This window comes from Heloderma suspectum, chromosome 4 (genome assembly GCF_057233095.1).
Source record: "Heloderma suspectum isolate Gila_16-S chromosome 4, 16-S_ref, whole genome shotgun sequence".
Taxonomy (NCBI): Eukaryota; Metazoa; Chordata; class Lepidosauria; order Squamata; family Helodermatidae; genus Heloderma; species Heloderma suspectum.
Window position 1 is genome coordinate 200380710 of NC_139461.1, and position 22218 is coordinate 200402927.

The window sequence follows — 22218 nt, forward strand, 5'->3', positions numbered from 1 at the left end:
CACTATTTTTTGCATTAACATAGCCTTAGCTTGTAATAGGGACCCATTAGAATAGTCTTTTACTTCAGCATTACAAATGATGTAGATTGATAGCTGTATATTAATAATAATAGTGAAACACATCACCAGGTGGTATTTTCACAAAATCCAATTAAAATTAATGGAAGAATGATAGTGTTGGATTGCATCAATAATAATTAATTAATTAATTAATAATGCATTTATGTTTTTCTCTAGGAAAAGTGGGATAGCATGACTAGAAAGTGGAGAGATAACTTTTTAGTTCAGCTAGTGAGACTGATTCTCATTGATGAGGTAAAGCAAAAATAAATTATTCAAAAGATTGAAAGTAGGGCATATTAATTCATATTCAGTTAATTGTATTAATTTATTGTTTATAGTCATAGGCCATTACAAATAAAACAAAGTACAAACAATAAAATATTTGCAAGTACAATATATAAATGACAAACATAAACCATAGGCAACAACAGAATTTAATAGCCTCAAAGTTGTTAATAGTTTGTCATGAAATTCTCCCAAAACTTTTTTGTTCCAATAACAAAAAGAGCTACATTGTGTGGAACCCTTTTATGAACATCCCTCAAAAGAAATATCATAATATTCTGCACTAAACTGTCTGCCAACTTTGACAGATATTGGGACAGAAATCTCTCTCAGGGCATCTGTACAATGGGCAAAATAGAAGCTAATGGAGAAGATCTTCAGTTTGCCTACCCCCATACACACATTTTCTCTGCACCATAGAAATTCTTAAGTATCTACTATTCAGGATTACCAGTGGGATAGTCTGAGAATGCAGTTTTGTTCATGTTTTTCTTATCTGTGGAAAAGTCACATCTCTCAATGTACGGGGTCTACTATGGTTTTCCACAAGCAAGCCTTAACACATGCAGCCTAGCTCTGGCAGAAATGGAAGGTTTCAGCTCTTAGCATAGCTGCTTGTGTTCCAACGTTCTCAAAAATTTATACTATGTTATCTCCAATTCTACTAAATTAACCAAACCCCATAATTCCATAGGTACACGTTGTGAAAGATGAGAGTCGAGGTGCTACCCTTGAAGTTGTGGTCAGCCGGATGAAAACTGTTCAGTCTTCTCTTTCACGTGGCTCTGAGAATCCTGTTTCAGTACTTCCCATGAGATTTGTAGCAGTTTCTGCAACAATCCCAAATGCAGAAGATGTAAGAAATGTTAATGAGATTGTATTTCTAAATTTCAAAAGGCTGTTTTTTTCTGTTCAGCTATGTGCACACACACACAACTATGTGGTTTGCCTTTAACTATCCTAAAGGCAAAAAGATAAATGTTGGCATTTGTCCATTGATTTCCTTGTTGTGACAGACTGAATAAAAATCAGTGTTTGATAGGCAAACATTTTAGTTCTCTCCAGCTTATTAATCTCCACTTAGTGAACACAAAACACTGGCAGTCTAATTATTTGATTCCAGAATCTATTGATGGGTCATAGCTCACTGCTAGAGCACGTGCTTTGCATGCTGCAGATCCCAGTTTCAGTCCCTGGCATCTCCAGTTAAAGGAAGCTAGGAACTCCACTGGAAAACAGAGCCATTAACATTAGAGTAGATAATACTGGCGCTGTCCTGAAGTTTGGTGAAGGTTGATTTTTGATTTGAAAGTCACTGGTGGGGGTGGGGTGAAGGTATGTAAAAAGGCCCTATTTACTGTGCTTTTGTACAGTTTTTCAAACCTGCTCACAGCCATTGTTTCTTCCCAAAAGTCAGCTGCATATCTTTTCCCATTGGGGATTGGGACTAGTACTACAGGTCCCAGAATCCGCTGCAGGAAACTCATGCTGCTTGTGCCATTCTTGCCAAGAAAGCCCCCAGAGAAAAGTGCTCTGCCAGTTTATGGGAGCAGCTGCTGCCCCTGTTTCTGTCTTACCTTGTTCCAAAGTATATTCTGGTATGGGGGCAGGTTAAGAGGGCAGTGATGGTGGCAGTTCACAGGATTGAGATGAACTGTTTGCAAGTGTTTCTGGTCTTCCCTTTGATCTTCGGGAAGGGGTGAACCACGTGTGAAGTCATGTTTTCTGATTGGTCCAAGCCACAAATGGGTTTGGGCATCCCTTCGCAATTTGCGACTGCTTCTGTCAATTGAAATCGGGAGCTCTGTTCTAGTATGGGGTAGCTTCCTGCTTCTTCTTGCTTTTTTGTCTAAAACTGATGGCCATTTTGAAGATGCCTTCAGCAACACAGAACTTTTTGGAAGAATGTAAGTTTTAGGAGATCATGTGAAGCCTGCCGCATGTCCATACTGTGAAGGAAAATGCCAAAGAAATCTTGTGTTTTGTATTGGCTTGCCTTGTGTCTCCTTCTTAAAAGTTGCCTTCATTTTTATTTTGAAAAACCACATAAACTCGGATTTAAATAAATAATGGTTGTTTGTTTGTTTTACTTTTTAATGATAAATCCGGGCCATGTGTCTTTTCACACTTGGGCCACCCATTCTTTTGCTGTGCCTATATACTGCAAGAACCAAATGTGTTGGTTCTCTTATATGGACATATACAGATATCTTCTGGTTCAAGCAACTGAGGTGGCATTGTTCTAATACAATGTGGACAACACTCAGCCTGCAGGCTACATGTGGCCCCTACCACTGCCCATTGCACCACCTGCTGCCCCTGAAATATGTGTGTGGGGATTTGGTGGCAAACCACAATGGCAGCTTGCTAAGGACATATGTAACTTATTTTGAAGCTGATTTTTATTTTGCTGCCACAACAAGATGGGGGGATGGTTGGGGGAATTTGGTCCCCAGACCACCTGAAGTTGCCCACTCCTATTCTAATGAGATGTTGTATACGTTTTGGAGATTCTATAGCAGCCCAGAAAAGAACCAGGGGACTGTGCACACCCAATTTGTCCAGTTCCCTCTTTCTCCTAACATCAGCAGCTTTACCAATGATTTTGCACCCTTTTGCAAAGAAGTAAGAAAAATCCTGAAAAGTAGTGTATGTTCTGTAGGGAGGGAAGAAATATAGGGCTTGGACTCAATGATCTTATAGGCCCCTTTCAGCACTACTATTCCATGATTCTATACTCCCACTGTTTTAGTGCAGCACGAGAGAATACTGGGCTAGATGGACCAACCTTCTAAGTCTGTATGAGGCAGCTTCATATGTTCATGTTGATAATGTCCAAGTTCTGTTTTGCACTGAAGGTCAAAATATATCAGTGCTACTGAGCTGTGAAGGGGGGGGGGGACAGGCAGGGGTGAATTTAAAATGGACAGGCATGGGCGAATTTAATTCAGGTGACCATCATATCTACTACTGTGGGAAAGAATCCCTTAGAAGAAATGGAGTAGCACTCATAGTCAACAAAAGGGTGGGAAAAGCAGTACTGGGGTACAATCTCAAAAACGATAGAATGATCTCAGTACGAATCCAAGGCAAACCATTCAACATCACAGTAATTCAAGTCTGTGCCCCAACCACTGATGCCGAAGAAGCTGAGGTTGATCGGTTCTATGAAGACCTACAACACCTTCTAGAACTAACACCAAAAAAAGATGTCCTCTTCATCATAGGGGATTGGAATGCTAAAGTAGGAAGTCAAGAAATCACCGGGATAACAGGCAGGCATGGCCTTGGTGTACAAAATGAAGCAGGACAAAAGCTAATAGAGTTTTGCCAAGAGAACACGCTGATCATAGCAAACACTCTTTTCCAACAGCACAAGAGACGACTCTACACATGGACATCACCAGATGGTCAATATCGAAATCAGATTGATTATGTACTTTGCAGCCAAAGATGGAGAAGCTCTATACAGTCAGTAAAAACAAGACCTGGTGCTGAGTGTGGCTCAGATCATGAGCTTCTTGTTGCAAAATTTTGGCTTAAATTGAAGAACGTAGGGAAAACCACTAAACCATTCAGGTATGACCTAAATCATATCCCTTATGAATATACAGTGGAGGTGAGGAATAGATTTCAGGGATTAGACCTGATAGACAGAGTGCCTGAGGAACTATGGACGGAGGTTGGTAACATTGTTCAGGAGGCAGCAACTAAATCCATCCCAAAGAAAAAGAAATGCAAGAAAGCAAAGTGGATGTCTGATGAGGCTTTACAAGTAGTTGACGAAAGAAGGGAAGCGAAAAGCAAGGGAGAAAGGGGAAGATATATCCAACTGAATGCAGAGTTCCAGAGAATAGCAAGGAGAGACAAGAAGGCCTTCTTAAATGAACAATGCAAAGAAATCGAGGAAAACAACAGAATGGGAAAGACTAGAGATCTCTTCAAGAAAATTGGAGATCTCAAGGGAACGTTCTGTGCAAAGACGGGCATGATAAAGGACAAAGAAGGCAGGGACCTCACAGAAGCAGATGAGATTAAGAAGAGGTGGCAAGAATACACAGAAGAACTATACAGGAAAGATCTGAATGTCCCTGATAGCCATGATAGTGCGGTCACTGAACTTGAGCCGGACATCCTCGAGAGTGAAGTCAAGTGGGCCTTAGGAAGCATTAGTAACAACAAAGCTAGCGGAGATGACAGTATTCCAGCTGAGCTATTTAAAATCCTAAAAGATGATGCTGTTAAAGTGCTGCACTCAATATGCCAACAAATTTGGAACACTCAACAGTGGCCGCAAGACTGGAAAAGGTCAGTTTACATTCCAATTCCAAAGAAGGGCAATGCCAAAGAGTGTTCAAACTACCGCACAATTGCGCTCATTTCACATGCCAGCAAGGTGATGCTCAAAATCCTACAAGCTAGGCTTCAGCAGTATGCGAACCGAGAACTACCGGAAGTTCAAGCTGGGTTTCGAAGAGGCAGAGGAACTAGAGATCAAATCGCCAACATTCGCTGGATCATGGAGAAAGCAAGAGAATTCCAGAAAAACGTCTATTTCTGCTTCATTGACTACGCTAAAGCCTTTGATTGTGTGGATCACAACAAACTGTAGCAAATTCTTAAAGTGATGGGAGTACCAGACCACCTTACCTGTCTCCTGAGAAACCTGTACGAGGGTCAAGAAGCAACAGTAAGAACCGGACATGGAACAACCGATTGGTTCCAAATTGGGAAAGGAGTACGACAAGGCTGCATATTGTCACCCTGCTTATTCAACTTATATGCAGAGTACATCATGAGAAACGCCGGGTTGGATGAATCACAGATCGGAATTAAGATTGCCGGGAGAATTATCAACAACCTCCGATATGCAGACAATACCACCCTAATGGCAGAAAGCGAAGAGGATCTAAAGGGCCTCTTGTTGAGGGTGAAAGTGGAGAGTGCAAAAGCTGGTTTGAAACTCAACATTAAAAAAACGAAGATCATGGCATCTGGCCCCATCACTTCCTGGCATATAGAAGGGGAAGAAATGGAAGCAGTGACAAATTTTATTTTCTTGTGCTCCAAGATCACCGCAGATGGTGACTGTAGCCATGAAATTAAAAGACGCTTGCTCCTTGGGAGGAAAGCTATGGCAAACCTAGACAGCATAGTAAGAAGCAGAGACATCACCTTGCCGACAAAGGTCCGTCTAATCAAAGCTATGGTTTTCCCAGTAGTAATGTATGGCTGTGAGAGCTGGACTATAGGCTGAGCGCCAAAGAATTGATGCTTTCGAACTGTGGTGCTGGAGCAGACTCTTACGAGTCCCCTGAACTGCAAGGAGGTCAAATCAGTCCATCCTAAAGGAAATCAACCCTGAGTGCTCATTGGAAGGACAGATACTGAAGCTGAAGCTGAAATATTTTGGCCACCTAATGCGAAGAGAAAACTCTCTGGAAAAGACCCTGATGCTGGGAAAGACTGAAGGCAGAAGGAGAAGGGGACGGCAGAGGATGAGATGGCTAGATAGCATCACCGATGCAATGAATATGAACTTGAGCACGCTCCGGGAGAGAGCGCAGGACGGGAAGGCCTGGCGTGCTATGGTCCATGGGGTCACGAAGAGTCGGACACGACTGAACGACTGAACAACAACAACTGAGCTGTATTGTTCTGTTACAAAATGTGTTCACATTTACATATATTTATATGTATTTATGTGCTGTATTTTCTGATCAGTTTCTCTAATTGTTGTACCTTGAAGTGAGTATCACAGAGAATGTTCAGCTTTTCAGGTATAAATGATATCACTCCTATGATCGTAATGTCACAGTGGGAAACGTTAACCATATAGGCCCTTCTTGTCAATATTATGTGGTCTAAATCATGTTAAACATACAAGCTCAATATTTTATATTCATAACAGAGAAGAGCACACTGAATAACCAATACAGTAAACCTAAAAGTATCTGTGCCAGTGGACTTCCATGACTTAAATGCAGCTCCTCTTGAGCAAGGATTTTCAGGACTTCAGCCCAGGATTTTCCAGCTTCAAGCCTAACATTCTTTCTTTTCTCTTTAAAGATTGCAGAATGGCTTTCAGATGGCAAGAGGCCTGCTGTATGTCTGAAAATAGATGAAAGATACCGACCAGTGAAGCTTCGTAAAGTAGTGCTTGGATTTCCCTGCAGTGGCAACCAAACTGAATTCAAATTTGACTTAACACTTAACTACAAAGTTGCTAGTGTTATTCAAACATATTCTGAACAAAAGCCAACCCTTGTGGTATATACTGTGACTTTCTCCTTGTAATTGTAATGTTCTTGTGTACATTCTGGCATCATTAGTATAAACAATGGATTTTCTTATTTACAGTTCTGTGCCACAAGGAAAGGAGTACAGCAGGCTGCTTCCGTACTAGCAAAAGATGCTAAATTTATTATGAATATAGAACAGAAACAAAGGTACTTTTTATGATACAGGCTTTCTCCTAGTATCTGTCTGTATATTCAACAATATATGTAGCAAAAGTTATGAGCTCTGTCCTTTTTATAATGCCCTGTTATAAAATCAGTAGCACCAAGGTTTATAGGTTGTAGGCTGTTGGGGTGAATAGACACTGGTAGTGTTTGGACTATCGTGATGGGGAAAGAAACCATTATGGCTTTTCCTCCCACCCCGTGCATGCTGTGTGCACAACCGCCATTTGCACCCCACTGCAAGTCGTGGGTTGTAGAGTGGTTACAAAGCCACCCCCGCAGTGCTGTGTACCAAGTTCGGACAACCCGCCAACCTGTGCTGCATTGCGGGGAATTATGTAAATGATGGTCATGTGCACAGCATGCATGGGGGCGGGGAGAGGAGCCACGATGGCTTCTTTCCCCATCGCAATCATCTGAACCCAGTCACTGAAACGTGCACTGATACTCCATTTCAACACCAAAAGCAATTATTCTAAGGATGCTTTTCATATATGTTATTTTTCAGGTAATACTTCAGACAATATGAATTAACAGTGGGCTGGATCCTATGCTGGTCATTCACTAATACAGCCTTTCATGTTGGCTGGGAAATATGGGAGTTGCAGTCCAACACATCTTGAAGGCATGAGCTTGGGGAAGGCTGTACTAACATAACACAAACCACTAGTGGAACAGATCTGCCCCCCCCCCCAGCCCCGTGCAAGCCCTAAATCTGCTTCAGAGGGTTGGGGGGCTTGTCACTTGCACAGTGTTGGATCCAACTCAGTGACCATTTGATTAACTTCATGCTTGCACTGGGCAGTTGCTCCTTGAATATCTAGAGTAAATCTTTCGTCTGTAATCTGCATATAGAGAGTGGTCATATGTATATACTAGCATGCACACTTTGTACCATAGATCTGCCAACAACTGGAATGTGAGTACTGAATATTCCCAGTCTCCATGAACTTTGTTCTATAAAACCACTGGAATGTGTTGCTCTAGTCTTCTACTCCATATATATTTTTGTGTTACCAATTTGCAGTCTGGAGATCTCTATGCATTACAGTGTAGATGCAAATACAGCCCCCAACCACCTGGTTGTGCAAATGGGACCACATAGAATGTTTTGCATCCCAACTTATAATGCAGTTGCATGTCTGAACTTGCTTCTGCTTCTAGGCTACATGTATGATTCTGAATCCAAAAAGGCAGTCTGACCATGGGATGGTGGTGATGGTGGGTGCTTTGCAAAGTATGTTAGGCAGCACCTTCAAAAATCACCAACATACTGCCACCTGGCCTTGAGATAATTCAAAGAACTGTCATGTTCAGAACAGTTCCTAGGTTGTCTACAACAGAGTAGGAAGGCGGTAATACCAGCATGAAGACTTATGCTGAACTAGGAATAGTGCCTACATATCATGGATTATTGGTATTACTGCTAGTATCTATTTTAACTTGAAGCCTAATTTTAACAAAAATATTTTCATGTATATATGCAGTCTGTAAAGGAAATCATGTGTTCACTAACATGTATCATGAAGACAGCTAGGGAAAAGAGAAAGAAGATGTAGCTGGATGAGAAGAGATATGGGGCTGTAAAAAACAATAGGGAAAATCATACTCCTATTTTTTTCTGAACCTCTGAAATGGATTGTTCATTGCTGATCTAAGATGACTCCAATCAGCATGAGACAGTCATGCAAACAGAACTGTCCAGGATATTGTTAATTGGGCTACAGAAAATACTGCTTCCTCAGTCAGGAGTCTCCCACTGACATTTCTTAGGGAGAACACCCAGTCTCTTCCAGAATGTTATGTCTGTATAGCAAATTTTAATTAAATATGATTATTTTTATACTTCATTACTCAAACAATCCATGGCACTTGTTTTAATCAGAGAAGAGAGTGAAAATGTTGCAATGAAATTTGCTTTTGGGAGATATGACTTGGGACTTCTCCTGTTTATGTCCAATATGAAATGGTTGGTTATGATGGAGTCAAATGGTGGCATCCATTGGGCATATTTTGTTTTTGCAATGTATTTGATGTCTTATTAACTGTAACATTGTAATACTTCCTCTTCCTTTTTTTTTTTTTTTTGAAGATTACAAAAGTCTGCAAATTCAGTAAAAGATGCCAAGCTGAGGGGTATGTAGGATGTGCTAATGGGAAAAAGTTTGGTGGTGTATGTGTAGTGAGATGACTTGGTAATCTTTTGGTCTGAATTTTATTTGTAGATCTCTTGATCTGTGGAGTAGCTTATCATCACGCTGGAATAGAGGTGTCTGATAGAAAAATCATTGAAGCAGCTTTTAATGTGGGAGACATACCAGTTCTTTGTGAGTAGAAAGCATTTCAGAATTTAAAATGTTGATGTTATAATGGTTCTTTAAAAAATAAGGAGTTTTTTTACTTACAAAAAACTAATGTGACCATTTTGATATAAATTTTTACTGTGGTAATACTACTTTATAGATTTAAGGGATTAGACCTGATAGACAGAGTGCCTGCGGAACTATGGACAGAGGTCGGTAACATTGTTCAGGAGGCAGCAACTAAATCCATCCCAAAGAAAAAGAAATGCAAGAAAGCAAAGTGGCTGTCTGATGAGGCTTTACAAGTAGCTGAGGAAAGAAGGGAAGCGAAAAGCAAGGGAGTAAGGGGAAGATATATCCAGCTGAATGTAGAGTTCCAGAGAATAGCAAGGAGAGACAAGAAGGCCTTCTTAAATGAACAATGCAAAGCAATTGAGGAAAACAACAGAATAGGAAAGACTAGAGATCTCTTCAAGAAAATTGGAGATCTCAAGGGAACGTTTTGTGCAAAGACGGGCATGATAAAGGACAAAGAAGGCAGGGACCTCACAGAAGCAGATGAGATTAAGAAGAGGTGGAAAGAATACACAGAAGAACTATACAGGAAAGATCTGAATGTCCCTGATAGCCATGATAGTGCGGTCACTGAACTTGAGCCGGACATCCTCGAGAGTGAAGTCAAGTGGGCCTTAGGAAGCATTCCTAACAACAAAGCTAGCGGAAATGACAGTCTTCCAGCTGAGCTATTTAAAATCCTAAAAGATGATGCTGTTAAAGTGCTGCACTCAATATGCCAACACATTTGGAACACTCAACAGTGGCCACAAGACTGTAAAAGGTCAGTTTACATTCCAATTCCAAAGAAGGGCAATGCCAAAGAGTGTTCGAACTACCGTACAATTGCACTGATTTCACATGCCAGCAAGGTTATGCTCAAAATCCAGAAGCTAGGCTTCAGCATTATGTGAACCGAGAACTACCAGAAGTACAAGCTGGGTTTCGAAGAGGCAGAGGAACTAGAGATCAAATCGCCAACATTTGCTGGATCATGGAGAAAGCAAGAGAATTCCAGAAAAACGTCTATTTCTGCTTCATTGACTACACTAAAGCCTTTGATTGTGTGGATCACAACAAACTGTGGCAAATTCTTCAAGAGATGGGAGTACCAGACCACCTTACCTGTCTCCTGAGAAACCTGTACGAGGGTCAAGAAGCAACAGTAAGAACCAGACATTGAACAACCAATTGGTTTAAAATTGGGAAAGGAGTACGACAAGGCTGCATATTGTTGCCCTGCTTATTTAACTTATATGCGGAGTACATCATGAGAAACACTGGGTTGGATGAATCACAGGTCGGAATTAAGATTGCCGGGAGAATTATCAACAACCTCCGATATGCAGACAATACCACCCTAATGGCAGAAAGCGAAGAGGATCTAAAGGGCCTCTTGTTGAGGGTGAAAGTGGAAAGTGCAAAAGCTGGTTTGAAACTCAACATTAAAAAAACGAAGATCATGGCATCTTGTCCCATCACTTCCTGGCATATAGAAGGGGAAGAAATGGAAGCAGTGACAAATTTTATTTTCTTGTGCTCCAAGATCACCGCAGATGGTGACTGTAGCCATGAAATTAAAAGACGCTTGCTCCTTGGGAGGAAAGCTATGGCAAACCTAGACAGCATAGTAAGAAGCAGAGACATCACCTTGCTGACAAAGGTCCGTATAATCAAAGCTATGGTTTTCCCAGTAGTAACGTATGGCTGTGAGAGCTGGACTATAAGGAAGGCTGAGCACCAAAGAATTGATGCTTTCGAACTGTGGTGCTGGAGAAGACTCTTATGAGTCCCCTGGACTGCAAGGAGGTCAAATCGGTCCATCCTAAAGGAAATCAACCCTAACTGCTCATTGGAAGGACAGATACTGAAGCTGAAGCTCCAATATTTTGGCCACCTAATGCGAAGAGAAAACTCCCTGGAAAAGACCCTGATGCTGGGAAAGATTGAAGGCAAAAGGAGAAGGGGACGGCAGAGGATGAGATGGCTGGATAGCATCACCGATGCAATGAATATGAACTTGAGCACACTCGGGAAGAGAGCGGAGGACAGGAAGGCCTGGCGTGCTATGGTCCATGGGGTCACGAAGAGTCGGACACGACTTAACAACTGAACAACAACAATACTAGTTTAAGAAGTGTTAAGTGACAGACAAAAGTTAATAGTTTCATGGAATTTGGGTAAAAAGGTTACCCTTTTCTAGAAAAACCTCTAACATTTTAGTTTAATAATTATAAATAATAATTGTCAGAGGTTACTACCGAAATGGAGAGTCAGTGTGAGCCGGTTGATAGAGTGGCAGGTATGGACTAGGGAAACCTGGATTCAAATCCCTGTCACTTGCTCAGTCTGATCTGTCCATTGAGTTGTTGTGAGGATGAAATAGGATAACCCCATGTATGCTGCCATGGAAGAATACAAATGTGATGAATAAATTACCATATAAAACTATTTCTCATAAATCCTTTAAGAACTGTTGATTTCAGTTTTCTGTTATTATTCTAAAACAAATGCATAATGCTGTCGAAGCCATTGAGATAAATGTAACATCAGCTGGATTTTCATTTTTAATTCATATTATCATATTTCCATAGAACAGTTAGTTAGATATACTTGTAAAGTGTTCAGATTATAGCCTAAGGTTTTCTGGCAGCTAGTAATTTTTGTTTGATCAGAAGGACCTGTTTTCTGCCTGAAATTCTACTGCTAGTGTAACTCTGATTATTTAAGATTTGAGCACCAACAGTGGGCTTGGTAGATGCATTATTGCAGCACATGATACAGGAGAAAGAAAAGACATTGATATGACATGACAAGGTACTGGTGTAAGCCTTGCTGAAATTATTGGGGTTGTGTGTCCAGAACAGTTTGATGATTGCAACTGCAGTCATAATCATTGCAAAGGAGAAGTAATTATTATCTACTACTATATATTATATAATTTTTTTCCCAAAAACGAGTAGACTAAAAAAAGATGGGTAGATCATAAACCAATAGCGAAGTCATTCTCCAAGTGCCTATTGTTATGTAGCAAAAAAATCACCATCCAAGACCAAGAGGAAGGTATCAGCATGCTCGGGGAACTCTGAGGTTTAAAGAATTTTAAAAAATCTTTGGAATTTTTTGTCATAAACTCCCAGATTGCTTGATGAGGACTGAACACGCTCAGTGGGCATGGAATGCTGACTGACTGTTGCAAGGAACAATTGGAAAACCAAGGGGGAGTGGAAATAGAATGAAGTATCCTGAGAAAAGGCATGACTGATTGGCTGGAACACTGAACAAAAAAACACTCCACACCGTAACATTTTTTTGCAGGTTCCATTTGTATACAATAAATCTAGATTAGATGTTTAAGGGCGCAACCCTATGGGGATAGGCGGCTGCCTCCGAACTCGGAGGCAACCGCCTATCCAATGCAGGGCAGGAGAAGCATGGAGGGGATCATTCCCTCTGTGCTTTCCTGTCTTGCATTTAGCCACGGGAAGGTGGAGAGGGGGAGGAGGCTGCCAGAAGACACATAGGATGTATCATACTGGCATTTCCGCCTTCCCTGCCCCAGAACACCCCGTTTTGGCCACTCTGCACTCCTCTTCTGAGCGTAGGGCTTTTCCGTGCTGCCTCCAAGGCCGTGCAGAAGGGGGGAAGGTCAGTTCTCTGGGAACTGACCTCAGAGCGCAGGCTCTGAGGTTGGTTCCCGAAAACTACATATCCTATGGCCATCTAGCCGCTGACCAGCATCCGTAGGATTGCTCCCCTAATTAAATTGCCTATGCTGGCTCTGATCCTGGGGTAGTACATACCCATCATGACTAATAGCCATTGATAGCCTTCTCCTCCATGAATTTGTCTAATCCCCCTTTAAAGTCATCTAGCCATCTCCATGCCTTGTGGTAGCAAATTCCATAGTTTAACTATGTGCTATGTGAAGAAATACTTCCTTTTGTCTGTCTTGAATCTTCCACCATTCAGCATAATTGGATGCCTCTGGGTTCTAGTATTATGAGAGGGAGGAAAGCTTCTCTCTAGTCACTTTCTTCATACCATACATAATTTGTTAAGCCTCTATCACATCCAGCCCCGGGAAGTGCTCAGTATGCTACAGTATTATACTTCATGTCTGTTGCTTTTTGAATGTAAGTCTTATAACTAACCTGTTTAAATGCTTACAGTTACTACTAGTACCCTTGCTATGGGTGTAAATTTACCAGCACACCTGGTAGTTATAAAATCAACAATGCATTATGCTGGAGGAATGTTTCAGGAATATAGTGAAACTGATATTTTGCAAATGATTGGAAGAGCTGGAAGACCTCAAGTAAGTTAAATCTGTTCTTAAAAACAATTTTAAAGATGTGGAAAGTAAAAAGTTACTTTGGTACCTTTTACGTGGTACTTTGCTATTGTAAGTATCATGGACTTACAATAGCAAAGATGCAAAAATGTTCCATGAAAGTTTTGTAGTCATATTTGTCTATGAAGCTTTTATTTGCACAATAGAGCTATTTCTGAATAATTAATACAGTCTTGTTTACTAGAAAACCAATGAAGTTTGATGCTACAGGGTTGTGCTTGCAAGCCAATAAGATTATGAATTATTTATTTACAAATTCTCTACCAACTATCTATAGGAACAAATAGGAAAGCTATAGTAGGGTGTTCCAGGTGAAGGGATCTTAGCGCTAAAGTCAGAAGGTAGCATGCAGCTATTCTGGGGATTTCTACGCCAGCCTAAAATCCTGCATTTAAAATGGGGCTTTCCCCTTCCGTTTTAAATGCAGGATCTTTACACGCGCTTCCTTCTCTGTAGATGGCCATTCCCATAGCATTATGTTCCTGTAAAGAGGCATTGCACACGCTCCAGGTTCAGCAATACTTGCTCCTAGGTTCCTGCCCCTTTCCCTCCCCTTGCATATTATTGGTGGATGGGGACTGACATGCAGACAGCCCCCCCCACTGATTTCCCTGGGCCCCGCCTCCCTCTTCCATGCTTTTGGCCAGTCCCTGCCACTCAGCCCCTCTGCTGCTCCTCCGCTCTGCTGCCCCCCCCTGCTGCCGCTCTTCCGCTCTGTTTTGAACAGGCAGGCTGAAAATGGCACGGAGCCAAAATGGCGCGGGAGCGGGAAGGCTGAACACCCATCAGACCTTTGTCACCAACTTCGACATCATGACCATGCCCCCAACAACCACACTCAGCGCCTCATTCACGCTAGGGGAGAAATACACAGGGAGGACATGGCGCTCCATTTGCACATATCTGGAAAAATACCCCATTTTTTCTGTTTGAGGAAAGCACAGGATAGGTGGAAGGAAATAGTGGAATAATGACTGGACAACGACAACGTCATGTAATGGACCCGCACAATTCAGTGAGTGAGCAACCATGAAATGTGCAATAAACTTGAGGTGTAAAGATCCCCTCTGTCTTTCTTAATGGATTTTCTGTAGTAAGAAAAAGAAAAAGTAAGAAAAAGAATGGAAGAAATGGTGGGAAAACACGGGAGGGTTATAAGTGGTTGACAACGTGGTCTGGATCCCCTATAAAATTCTGTGTATGCGGCAAGGTGATTTCAGTTTCAAAGCCTCATCTGGAAGCAGCCATACAAAACTCTACAGTTAAATTCACAGTACTATTTGAATTATCTGTATCTGCCATACTTGAAAATGTCAATAAAATATGTGTGTTTTATAAATTATCCTTGCTTCCTTTTATATCCTGGAAACACATCTATGGCAAACAAATTTCATATGAGCCCAGACAGGGTTCTCTGCCCATTTTGTACCAGAAAACTGGGAGAAGCTTAACATGAACTATGGAAGTTCTCGTTCATTTTCAAGGAGAGGGCATACTTCAGGATTGCAGGATCTACTTTGTTTTCAACTAGAATCGTGAGATCCACCAACCAGAGCCTGATGCTAAAGGCATACACTTAGAATGGAAGACTTCTGAGCCCAGGAATTTGTTTTGAGTACCAGAACTGAAGGGAGCTCAGTGTCCTTCCACACGTTTTGTTGTAGAGTCACTTTTTGTTGCCACTGATTTCTGACGCTTGGGAGTCAGAAGTCATTCTGTCTACTTCAGATCATCCAGAGATCTACCTGTAGATCCTGATCTACCTTTTGCACACCCTGATGTACATCACTGTTGTAAACAGTGATAAAATTTATATTTTAAGAGTGTAGTCCTAAGGGATTGCCTCTCGATTGATAGAAGGCATCAATCTCTGGTCTATCCTATGCCCTGCCAGCAAGAGCCAGGCAGGACAGGAGGACGTTGAAGGCGAAAATGCCTCCTCTTCCTCCTTTTCTTTACATTAACAGCAAGACAAGCCTCTCACTCATCTAGCTGACCTACCTTGTTGTGGATGGGACAGGCTTTAGGATCCTACAGACCCTGGCCTCTCCTCCTCCCTCCCTCCCCACCCACCATCCCACCCCCTTTCCCTTCTTCTTGAGCTCTTCTGACATTGCTGTTGTCACCTCAGAAGAGCAGCCACCACATTGGTTTCTGCAGCAGCTGTGAGGAGGTGGGGTGGGGGAATTGATCTGAACTTGAATCCCCCCTCCCAAGGTCCGAGTAGTGTCTATGGCCTCAGGGGAGGGGGGGGATCTGCCATATCCTATGGTCCCTAGGTTGCTTTCCCAGGGACCATAGGATTGCTTTGTAACTGTGTGTACACACACACACACACACACACACACCCCATTCCAATTTTGTAGCTGCTTTTTTGTCTTCATCAATAATGGGTCAGTATTTCTATTATGTTATCTATCTATCGATCTATCGATCTATCGTATATCTACATCCTCTGATATCAAACATTGTAAAATTGTTATTTAAAAGTGTAAGTATGCTTAGGGAATGATCCTGTGGCCCCTGGACATCGTCTGAGGGGCCATAGAGTAGTTCGGATTCCCAGCTCTGAGGCTGGAGACAGCGCTTCGACCTTGGAGCTGGGAGTCAGAGCGACTCCCAGTCCAAGACTCTCACCACTACACCACACTGGCTCTCGAACTGAATTCAATGGAATTCAAGTTCCATTGAATTCAGTGGAATTTACTTTGAGTAGACATGTATTGGATTGTACTGTTACAGTAGAATCCTATACAGATCTACTCAGAAGTAAGCCCCATTTTCAAAGAGACATACTCCCAGATAAGTGCATATAGGAATGCAGCCTTAATTACTTTTAACATTGTCCCTGAGACTGCTAAGTCCAATATTTCCATTTAGTTTTAATTTTTAATTATATCAAAAGCCATAATAAAAACCACTGATAATTTTGTACTGTTTCTTTCCAAGAGCATATTGGTGATGACACTGTTAAATCAATGTCATCTAAATAGATATTCAGCCTATATTCCTTATTGTTTATGTGAATCCTTTAATTGTAAGACTTGATCTTATGGCTATTGCCATTATTATTGCTAATAATTGAATACAGAGATGAAAAGCAAAGCAGATAGGGATAGCCTTGTTAGTACCTTTAGTTAGAGTAAAGCTTTCCGAGGTGTTTCCATCAGCTATTACTGAAGCTCTAGGAAATTCCCCTGATTATGATTTTCATCACAGAATTTGGACTTGGGGGAATATTTCCATGGCTGAACTTCATAATAGTGGATATTCTCACATCCTTCAGGGTAACTACCAAAATTCCTCAATTTTAGCTACTTTCTACTCTGTTTTAAAGTGTATGTCTCTATGTATTATGTTTTTTTCAGTTTGATACAACAGCCACAGCAGTAATAATGACAAGGCTAAGTACAAGAGACAAGTATGTTCAGATGTTAAATGGCGCAGATACAATAGAAAGCAGGTAACCTAAGCCATTTTTTTCTAATCTTTTGGACATACTGTCTGTAATATGTTTGTTTATTAAGAAGAAATTTATCTCCTGGTTCATGAAGATAAGGCCTGTGGGGAAAGGGAAGGCTGAAAAATCTTTTATCTTCCCAGCATGTAGGAGAATACTAATCAGCAAAGCAAACAATAATCCACACCAATGTACAGTAAACATTTTCCTTGAATGTTTACTGTAATAATCTGAATAGAACAGAGGCATATTTGTGTTTCAATCCTTCACATAGTTACATGCTTCAAGGTCCCATGTATGTAACTGTGTACAGTACTTCGATGATTAATTTGAAGAAGTGAATTAAAATTAGAAGTGAATTAAAATTTTTTCCTTAAACAGGGAAAAGAGCAGCCTCAGGGGTGAGAGGATAAGAGGATTTAGTTTGGGGAAAGGTTCTGGGGAGAAAGGGTTAAGCTTCCCTTCCCTCAGCACTGTTGTTCTGATCCAATTTGGAGCCTCCCATGGCTGCTTTTAATTAAAAATTAAAACACTGGGAGATCTGATAATGGATCTCCCTGTCATCTGTAGTTCTGCGCTGAATATGCTTAGGTTTGCCATCTTATTATATCTTCAATATTTTGTGTGATTCCTGTGGCATATAAATTTTTTGGCAAATCAAAGGTGTCCCAAATCAGAATCTGCTGTAAAAATGACTTTTTTGTTGTTTTAAATCCCTTATTCACCTTGATCCAGCAAATGCAATCTGAGTGTGGAAACAGGTTTCCCTGAACAGCACTCTTTCCCGGAGCTGCTTTTGCATGTGCGTTTGGCTGCTGCTAGATGGGAAGTCAGCACTCAGAGGTCTACATGCTGCCAAACAGGTGATCAGACTATCCCTTAAGGTAGGGATGGGGAATGAGTGGCCCTGCAGATGCTGATGGACTGAAACTCCCATCATCCCTCATCACTGGCTATGCTGGCTAGGGCTGATGGGAGTTGTAGTCCAACAACATCTGGAGGGCCACACTTTCCCTCTCCCCACCTTGAGGAGTGGAGGGCGGGATCCTCATACGTAGCTACAGACATGTAGCCTACTAATACATGAAAATATCTTTGATGAGACTTTGCTATTGCGTTCTAATTATATAACTCTTTAAAGTTTACTTTTAATGCAGTGGGAATAAGATGCCATTAAAGATCTACTGCAGTAATTAGCAAGTACATTTTAATAAGGGTTATATTTTGAACAGCAGGAGCTGAAGGGCCAGCAACATTTGCTCTGCCCACTGACTTGCTCCCATAGTAAACAAGGCACAAGGAAATAATCCTTTAATTTCTTTTAATACCGAGAATGCACACCAATGCTGAGCCCCTATTGCTGTTCATACTTAGAGGGAGGGAAGTTAAAAGAGCCTTTTGGCCATGTCTCCACAGTGGATAGTGGTCTTTGAATTGGGCACTATTGCCAGTGATCAGAAGGGATGCCAGAGGGCGTGAATTTGGACCCCAAACCTTCCATTGCCTATGGCTGATCTGTTTTAAGAATAAAATGCGTAGCTACTGGTAGACATTTTGGTGTGTTTCATTTGTATACCTTAATTTGCTTTTTGGTTTTCTTAGTTTGCATATGCATCTCGTTGAACACTTAAATGCTGAAATAGTGCTCCACACCATCACTGATGTGAACATAGCTTTAGAATGGATACGATCAACTTTCCTCTACATCAGAGCTTTGAAGAATCCATCTCACTATGGTTGGTTGGTCTTAAATTTTCTGGAGTGCAGCACGCAATTAAAATATGCTACAAGTTGGCTGTAATAAAGTCTGTTACAATAAAGCAGCCCCATCTTGGGGAACAATGTAGTAATATTAAGAAATTACAAAAAAGATTAGTGGTGTTTTCTTTTTCCTTATATGGGTTTTCCTTTCAGTTGAGATTTAGGCAACGGACATTTCTAAAACCTCTTTCACACTTAACTCTTGCTGCCTGTCTTTGTCTCTTGTGCACAGACACCACCATCACTGCTTCTTCCTCCCTCATTTGTCTCCTTTGCAAGTTACGCTAGTAGGCGATGTGTCCAGATCTTGTAGTATCACAGACTCCTCTTTTGATCAATGTATGAAACTCAAAACTCCTCCTGGTGTATTTATGTGTACAAATTGCATTCCAACTGCATATTGCTGCATGTTAGATGCTTGATAAAATTACCTGCTTGGACTGCCAAAATAGAGGCTTTATCAAGCACTTGAAAAGTCACAATATTCTACTGGCATGCTCCATTTGGCGTGCATCTAAAGCGAAAAGTCTAAATTATACAAGAGAGAACTTGGATAGAGAAAAATGGCTTCCCTGTTTGGAATATTGTGTCTGAAGGTTCTGTTTCACCTTGCTTCATAGTAAGATGGCCGCAGCAGAGTAAAAACAACAACAACAAAAGGAAACTGCCCCTAGACATCTAGATTAGGCTATTAAGCACTTAGATATGGCTACATCCCAGACCTCCTTCTTTATTATTAATCTTTTTGTTGTGATTTTATCAAAACAGAACAAATCTTAATAGGCTTATTTTAGAGTAGCATTGCTTTTTCTTCATTATTGGGAATGGTACTGTTTTTGCTTGTGCAACATCCTACTGTATCGAAGCACACTGGAATGTGGTACTGGCAGTATTTTGCCTCTTCTAGTCAGTATTAAGTTCTAAGTCTGCTTTCAAAGGAAATGCAGTGTACTTTTATTGAATGTTGTGTGGTATCTCTGAAGTTTTCTGTTAAATGGGTGTTTTTATGGAGGATCAAATGCAAGCATTAAAATGCAGAAAATATTTCATAACAAGTAAAATCAGATCTATTTTCCTTCCCAACGCAGAGTTTCTGCTTTTGTACTGATCCTACTTGCTGTCAACACCACAGCATAAGGCATTATGGGGTGTTCAGCACAGTAGGATCTCTCTGTACATGGAACAGCTGCTTTTCAGAGCTGTGAAAGAAAGGAAAGAAGTGATAAACGGAATAGTTACTTTGTTGAAATGTCCTTAAATGATAACAGTTAGGACATCTAGCACCTTGCTCTGCATCTGTTTTTGCACTGACTCTTTCTTTTAAGATACATGTAAAGCCATTGTTTTCGTAAATGGGGAATATTCATAATAATAAGAGATTAAAAATGAAGGTATATATTTGTTAAAGCCAATAGAATAACAGGACAAAGTTTAAAGTCAGTGTTTACATGCTTTCTTCCTCTAGCTTATTTATGTAATAGAAAATGAAAACAATTTCATTAATAGGAAGTGGGAAATACAGAGAAATAGCAGTTGCTGAAGGCTAAACTGGGAAAGCTAGATATAAGTGCTTTTCTGAGCCTTTGTTTTCATCCTTAGATGAGATCCTTATGCTGCTAATAATCAGTGCATAGTTATATATGCCATTAGTATTGTGTGTGATGCAAAAAAAGGATAATTTCAGAGCTGTGATAGGAGAAATTACCCTTCCTGAAGAGACCCACCCGATTTTGGGTGCTAGATAACATTGTTGTAACATCCGGTGTGAGGGGCAAGTAGCAATTACTGTTTGCCTTAGGCTGAGATGACAAAGTGGTGTGACTGGCCACACTTCAGCTAGACCAGCCATCTGATATAGCATTGATTTGTTGCAGTATATGGAGTATTATGAGTGTATGCATTCTGTTAAGTGGTTTTGTCCACCTAAAGAAGCTCTTTGACTAGCTCTGCTCTTCTTGGCTTCTCTGTATGATCTGCCTGAGCTCAGGCTGTGTAGGGGCTCCTTCACACTGAGCTTTTATCCTGCAATTGAGATTGCTCCTTCATGGAAGTTTGCGGGCTCTTTACATGATGCTGTGATCATTCAAGGCGTCTCCTGCACTAAATGCCCTTTGTTCCATTTATAAATAGATCGCAGATAATGAGCTATCAAATTACCCTGTTGTGTTGTGCTTCTGTTTCCTCTGTGAAAAGAGTAAAACCAGCAAGAAGAGGAGTGAGATCAATGAAAGTTAATGGAAGACTCAGATATGGGGAGAAGGAGGGGGAAAGGGGTGGGGGAAAAGTAAGCATGTTAAAAAGGGAGTCGTTGTGATCCTGCATTTAAAACGGACATCTCAGATATTCTAGAACAAATTCCCCAGAGTGAACCCAGCACTTGATATCCAGTGCCTAGAGATGACTAGGCATGCCACTGCAAGAAGCAGTGAAAGCAAATATTTTTGAAATATTGGCTTAGGGGTGTCAGAATAAAGGGACAGCAGCGCTATTTGAGGGGTAGAGGTCAATTGCTGATTAGTAATCCGAGTGACCACCTCTAACACATTTTACCAGAATCTCTGTAGCCTAGTGCAGGTCCACCACATGTGAAGGAATGTTATTTGTGCATTGCACCTCTCCAGCATGAAGAAGACAATGATGGTTTGGTGTGACTCAGCTTCAGTGGAGTGTAATACCAACAAAGAATTAATATCGACATGGATTCCTGAATTCTTGCTGAAATAGTATGGAGAGGCTGTGTGTTCCACAGAGATTTCCATGCTATTTCATCAGTTCTCAGTCCCAGATCTGGTTCCTGTACTGTATGGAGCCCCTGCAAACCAACATATTTGCTGGTCGCTAGAGTTCTGTAGATCTCAGAAATTAGCCCCTTTGGTTCCCCTTCTGTGCATCCACATTTGGTCTCAAATGCTGTTAAAGATCTAGGGCTGATGTTTTCCTTAAAGGCTGTGTGTGTGTGTGCACGCGTGCCCACACATGCAAACAGTTGAGTTGGAATCAGTTCACTTTACAGCCCTGCAGCTTTGCTGCAATCTGGGTCTCTGTCAGAGGGCAGCCCTGTTGATCTAAGTCCTGTAGTCTATATAAGTTATTTGATTCCCAGTCTCTGTACTGCCCCTTTTTATCTAGGCTTTTAAATGACCGATGTTCTAAGAATATGGGGAGGGAGGAGGAAGGTACGTCCATACATGTGAGGGTGTTCATACACGTGACCTGCGTTTCCAAGCCAACATATTATGGGATGGGGGTACACAGGTGTACAGGGCCTGAACTCCCACAGTTAAGGTGCCCCTTCAGAAGAAAGAGTATTAAGAAAATGTCAGGCATGAAGTCAGCAGTGTCCTGGGTGCCAACAGGAATCATAACGAGAAAATTTCAAATTTTGTTTGGAGCTTTTGAAGAAGCCAAGATTATATTAACAAATTTAAGAGAGCAATAAGCAACATTAAAATAGATTTGGGGCTTGACAGCCAT

At 41.2% G+C, this 22218-nt stretch overlaps 1 protein-coding gene across 1 annotated transcript in view; it reads left to right on the forward strand.

The window, feature by feature from the left end:
• The window catches only part of HFM1 (helicase for meiosis 1), a 120526-nt gene that overhangs the window by 67601 nt on the left and 30707 nt on the right, over nucleotides 1-22218 (forward strand). Inside the window, exons 10-18 of the mRNA XM_084851938.1 lie at nucleotides 238-315; nucleotides 1043-1204; nucleotides 6418-6618; nucleotides 6709-6797; nucleotides 8905-8948; nucleotides 9038-9139; nucleotides 13342-13487; nucleotides 16892-16986; nucleotides 18586-18719. Of these exons, the coding sequence (XP_084708064.1) occupies nucleotides 238-315; nucleotides 1043-1204; nucleotides 6418-6618; nucleotides 6709-6797; nucleotides 8905-8948; nucleotides 9038-9139; nucleotides 13342-13487; nucleotides 16892-16986; nucleotides 18586-18719 (1051 nt within the window). The remainder of the gene's footprint in view (nucleotides 1-237; nucleotides 316-1042; nucleotides 1205-6417; nucleotides 6619-6708; nucleotides 6798-8904; nucleotides 8949-9037; nucleotides 9140-13341; nucleotides 13488-16891; nucleotides 16987-18585; nucleotides 18720-22218) is intronic.